At 48.0% G+C, this 6,000-nt stretch overlaps 1 protein-coding gene across 1 annotated transcript in view; it reads right to left on the minus strand.

Annotated features, from left to right (window-relative positions):
- The window catches only part of RPS27L (ribosomal protein S27 like), an 82,559-nt gene extending 78,262 nt beyond the window's left edge, over positions 1-4,297 (minus strand). Inside the window, exon 1 of the mRNA XM_069222006.1 lies at positions 4,141-4,297. Within this exon, the coding sequence (XP_069078107.1) occupies positions 4,141-4,146 (6 nt within the window). The 5' untranslated portion in view covers positions 4,147-4,297. The remainder of the gene's footprint in view (positions 1-4,140) is intronic.
- Between the last annotated feature and the right edge of the window lie 1,703 nt (positions 4,298-6,000).

The following is a 6,000-nucleotide window of genomic DNA, read 5'->3' on the forward strand; positions in this document are numbered from 1 at the left end:
TCACTGAACAAGCTAGTGAAGGATGCTTAGAGCCAATACCTTGCTCACACCAACATACATTCTAATCCATTCAAAACAAGTTAACTTTAACATGCGCCACAAGACCATTCTAGCAACACGTCAAGCTCAATAGTCCAACAGGGCCAATCAATGTATCACCCTTCTGAGAGTGATAGGATCAGTTATCAAACACTGATAAAGGACAATAATCATGCCAAGTAACATGAACTTGATGCAAAGTCCTTGGCCCTTGTAATGCTCCTGCTATTTCCAAAAACTCGTATCTTTATAGCAGAGACAAACAGCACTAAATGACTGAATTCTAGCCTATGACGATGCTTTCTTACTGGAGGTTGGCTACTCACGCCACCGGATGCAAGGCAAAGTGCCATCTGATTTACTCAATGGTTTATCCTAAAGAACAGGCTGTACAGTCATCTAAAGATCTGATTGAAAAGCTGTGCCTATTTGTATGGTCTCCTTCTCTCCCAGCGTTCAACAAAACATGTTGAAATCCTCATGCGTGTACACAGCATGACAGACATATGTCTATCATCGTCTGCTATTACAACAGCACCCAATACCAAGACGTAACACACAGTCAACCCATAGTAGACTGTATCAGACACCCATCATTTTAGATATGCCATATCAAACTCACAGTATCACTTATCATCCGACCATTCATAATATTCATATTCAGAAAGACTTGTATGTACACATTAGACCTCCTTTAGCACAATACACACCAAAATCATAGTTAGCTATGCGCTACCACCTCAACAGCTCATCCCTCTCAGCTCACCCACATCTTAGAATCAATCAGAACATCTTACCTTCAACAAGTCACACCCTCACATGCACAGCATTGCATTAAAGCTACATAATTTGCCAGTGGTGCCAGTTTATAGAACAGATTGCGTGGTCTGGGTAGCAGGCAACCGTCCACCCCCACAATGGCGACCCTAGCAGGGCACATTCTGCAGCACGTCCTGCACTTGTACAAGAGGGCCCAAAACATTGTTGTTACACCTAAATCAAACCATCATCCAGGCTAAGGACTGTGTAGGAAGGGAGGTGCCAGAATAATGTTCATCCTTTTGCAGCGTTTCCAGCTTTTCAAGGTGTGTTTATGTTAACCCATTAGCAGTGAGATGCTCTCAGCAGCATTTGAAAGGCTATCTCTGCTCTCACCCACGAGCTTGGTAAATCCTTGACTTCCTACAACAGCATCTCAATTGTATTTGGTATTTACCAAGTCTGCCAAGTGGCATTACCACATGTAACATAAGCCAGCCCTGACGTCTCAGACAAATGCATGTTGCATTGTGGGGCTTATAGTTCTGCTTTTAAGACATACATTGTGTGTTCGAAACCCCAGAATGCTAAGTGATGTTGGCTAAAATGCCAGAACTGGCTGAAGTGTTATACATGACATAAAGCCACTAGCCAGCTATGTTTTAAAATGTTCGGAGTTGTGAAGTCCATTTCAAACTGCGTGGTTCACGTGTAAAACTAAAAGTACACTGCTCAAGTATTCTGTGATGAGGCACTTTCATTCACAAAAGACAGTGCGCCTAAGGGTCTGGGTGTCTGCACTTTCATTCACATCATGCATTACTTAGCAGGACACTGATCTTTCGAAGCCCACAGCCTAAGCAACCACTGCAGCAAACGAGCACACAGGTGCCAGCCCCTCCCAAAAGGTTGCGAATGTGCGTGTGCACCAGACGCCGTGCAATCCCAGCCTCGGTGCTGCGCCTGTTCATAATGATGAGGGTCGCTAGTGGACCACCACACCACCAAATACACGACAAAGTCATTTTGGCACAAGCTTTCATTTACAGTACGTTTCCAAGTCGGAAACACTGTATTTTTCAGTAATGCAATCCAAGACTAAACAAAAACACGGACAAACTAATCTTCAGTGACCACACACATGTACATAAAAAACATAACAAATCCGTATTGTAAAGAATCGGTATCCGAAAATGCTGCTGTGCCACATACTGACAGTGTGATCTCCAAATACTGATAACATATCGTTTTATTTACAAGAAAAAAATCCTGTTTTGCGATGGCGGCTTTCTAGTTCAATACACAATTATTAACTTCCTGAAGTGTTCCTGGGTCTGTGGGAATGCCCGGCTGTTGGTTTTGCTACCCAAGACTCCTAGCAGCTGTTACTAGAGAGCAGTGCCCTCCATTCCTCGGCCCAAGGCTGGGTGTGGGCCAGAGACACGTGACTCCGCCCTGTGCAGGAACACAACAACACCAGGCTTCTGTCAGGAGCTGAGATCCCGACTCTGTGGAGAGGTGTCCGAATGCGCCCCGTGCTGCACTAGGCAGGGGTGTGTGACAGGCAGGGCATATGGCCCACTCATCCTAGTAAGGAGTAAAATAACGAGGGAGGCAGAGAAAGACTATGCGCATGTCCGGGACAGTCTGGACAAGGCGGACCTCAGGCCATAGGCAGTGCTTAATTTGTAAATAAAAACGTGCCGGTGCCCAAAGCTCTCCTGTTAAACATGTGGCTGCTGCAAATAAATGTGCGAGCACAGAATACTGAGGTAGCGTAATCCTGAAGCCATCTCCGGCCTCTTCAAGTCATTTACAGCCACTCCTCGCCCCTTCAGCTCACTCTTGCAGCTTTCTGCTTTCTCCCTTTGTGGAGCTTGCGTCTTTCCCATATGTCTCTTTAGCACGCAGTAAATGACTGGGCCAGAATGAGCTGGACAGGGTAGATGACCTGAAGGGCCTGCTCGATTCTATGGCGTTTTCAGCACACATATGGATTGTATGTATTCGCCACACAATCCATCGTATGGAGCATAACTGTAAATGTTAACAAAAAAAGTGTCTGTAGCTCCAACCGATCAAAAGTTACTAAAAACGTAGCGACACACACTTGTTTCAGTTGCTTATTGCAGCTTTTGGTGGTTGAACTGGTTCGGCTGAAGTGAAATCTTTGCCTAGACGGCGTTACCATGTGTACAAATTACAAAACAATCAAGTAATCATATCACAAAATGTGCCGCATTTCTTGAGTCAATTTGCCTAGACGGCGTTAGCATGAGTAAACATTACAAAATTATTCAATAATTATATATCAAAAAAATGTGCCGCACTACGCCGCATTACTTTGTCAACCCTGCCGCATAATTTGATACTTCCTTGCCGCGTAACTCCAGTGACACTGCCCATACCCCCCTCATTAATCGGGCTTCGCCCCACCTGCCCCCCACATGAAGAGGGCATCTCAGTCCCCACCACAATCCTACAAACTACATTAATAGGACTTATAAAAAGTTGGTTCTCCCAGCATACGTTCTTATTGGCAGGGAGATGTCCAGACATGCCCAGGAGCTGCTCAATGTGCCTTTAAAAAGGTGATTAACGAGTGTCCGAGAACTTCAAAAAGCAAGCGAGGAGGCACGAATTTTCCCATACAGGTCCAGTATGAGGGCCGAGGTGGGGTGCCTAGTACCAGGCAATGGGTGTAGCCAAGTATTAAGGTTTTTTGACTGGGCGCTGCGAGGAGAACCGAACGGGGCCTAGTTGTGGGTGGAAGCGGCAGATGATGGCGCGGTGTGAGGCAAAGGGGAATGCTGACTTGAGTGGAGGAGAGGCGGTATGGGGGGTCAGTTTGAGGAACACATATAGGGGTGTCGGTGTGAGGGCCATTATTCGGGACGGTGTGCGAACTCTGAGGCACTGCAGAGGGGCGTGTTTAGGGACTGCATATGTATATGATATGTATAGATATTTGGGATTATTCAGCCAAGAGCCTTGGAGCGCGTAGGATCAGAAAAATACGAGCTATCGCACTTTGGCACTGACTTGCTTTAGCTTGAGTGGCATTGCAAGAAGGACAAAGTTTATAAAAAGTTGGCATATGTCTATTTTGTGGCATACATATATATAAACGGGCGCGAGCGGAGGTGTGCTCTAAGGAAAGGGGCAGGTGTTACCTCGGAGGGGGCGAGCATCGAAGTGAGGGTCACCAGAGGGACCCTGCAGCGTGAGATGCAGAACGGCCCTGTGAAGGCACAGCCACACTCCCGACCCGAATTGAAGTCGATGCCTCATTAACCCTCCCCATCTTTTCCTCCCAAATAGCCCCCCACTCCCGTCACTCACGGGCATGTCTTTCAGGCGGCTCTGCTTCCAAGCGCTGAGTGTGTTAGTGAATGCGACACAAAGCAGTGCAGGCGGAGCTTCTAAATCACACGGGAAACAGAGTAATGTGTACGCGGAGAGCGCCACCCCCTGGAGCCAGGCCAGCCTCGAGCCAGCCTTCGGATGCAGGACCTGCCCTCTTGGTGACACCCCACAGAGCTGTGACCAGTCTTAGTGCAAGCCCCCACCCAGGTACACCTCTCAGTGCCATAACTCCCTGCGAGCACCCCCCCCCCCAATCGAACACCAGTGCACCCCTGGACAGCCAAGACCAGACATCTGAGGCATTCTCCTGAGCCAGGGTCGGCCCCCTCGAAGGCGGACCTTAGTAACTCCTCCCAATCCCATCTTGGAGACAGCCCTGAGTACCATCCAAGGCGCTAAGGCCATCCTCGGAGGCAGCCCTCGGCCCCAGGACCAGCCCTGCTCGAAGCTGGTCTCAGCACCAAGTCCAGAGCCAGGATCAGCCTGCTAGGAGTGGCCTCCGGGGCATCTCCCGGCGTCAAGGCCAGCCCTCCCAGCCTGCCCTCAGCCCCAACCTCCCTCGAGTCAGAGGCTTCCTCAAAGACTATTGGCTTCGTGTTTTTGTTGTCATTCTGTACAGCAGCGCGGTCAGCGCTGGCCGCGTCATAGCGCTTTTATTTTTTAACCTTCAACTATGCTTGTACAACGTGGTTTAAAAACATTAACAAAGCCAAATAGCTCATGGCTGTCTCATTGTTTTTGCCATTTTGAACAGCATTGGCCGTTTCATAGCGCTATTTTTCTTTACTTTCAGGTAGTGCGGAATTGGAAAACAATAACTGTGGTAACCCTAAATTAGGGACACCGTGGAGCTGGAGTTAAAGGGGGCGGAGTCAAGCAAGGTAGAGTCAGTGATAGGCAACCTAACCTCTAATGTCTACGAGTACGTACGAATTATTATGATAAACTCTGCTCCAAAAGAAATTGATAATTAGAAAGGCAATATTAAAGCTGCAAAAGTATCTTAGTTGTCTTATATAGATCACATTTTACAACCCCATCACTTTGCTTAACATAAATATTCATACAGAACACAGATAAAAGCGAAATAACCAAACAACAAAAAAGTAGAAAAAATAAAAACACTACGCTAAATCTATCCCTTGGCAGATTAACTGCTAAACTGTCTCGTACGTTTAACCTGCTGTTCCATCTGGAGATGAACCCAAACCCAGCGACAACCTGTTGAAAAGGAATTACCCCCTCATGGCGTCCTCCTCGTCCCAGTCCTAACAACTGAAGGGGGTTTCGCCCTCGCCACAGACTTAGCACGGTAGTCAATTGATCAGTTTTTGCGAAGCGCGGCTACTCACCCATGAGGGTCTCAAGGTGCTGGGGGGGAGGGCCCTCATCTGAAGAGCCACGTCTTGAGGTTCTTCCTGAAGATAGTGAGCGATGGGCTTTGTCTGAGGTGCAGTGGGAGGTTGTTCCAGCTCTTTGCTGCATTGTAGGTGAAGGATCATCCTCCGGCGGTGGTTTTACGAATGTGAGGGATGGTGGCCAGGGCCATCCGGGCAGAGCGAAGGGATCTGGCGGGGGGGTAGTGGAAGGAGACGCGGTGGTTCAGGTAGGCTGATCCTGCGTTGTGTATGGCCTTGTATGTGTGAGTTAGTAGCTTGAAGGTGATTCGTTTCTCAATCGGGAGCCAGTGGAGGGTCCTTAGGTGTTAGGATATGTGTTCTCGGCCTGGGAGGTCCAGGATGAGTCTGGCGGCAGCGTTCTGGATGAGTTGTAGTTTTTTGATGTTTCTAGTTGAGGTGCCAGCGTAGAGGGCATTGCCGTAGTAGAAAGTCCCCT

Source organism: Pleurodeles waltl, chromosome 3_1 (genome assembly GCF_031143425.1).
Source record: "Pleurodeles waltl isolate 20211129_DDA chromosome 3_1, aPleWal1.hap1.20221129, whole genome shotgun sequence".
In the NCBI taxonomy this organism is placed as follows: domain Eukaryota; kingdom Metazoa; phylum Chordata; class Amphibia; order Caudata; family Salamandridae; genus Pleurodeles; species Pleurodeles waltl.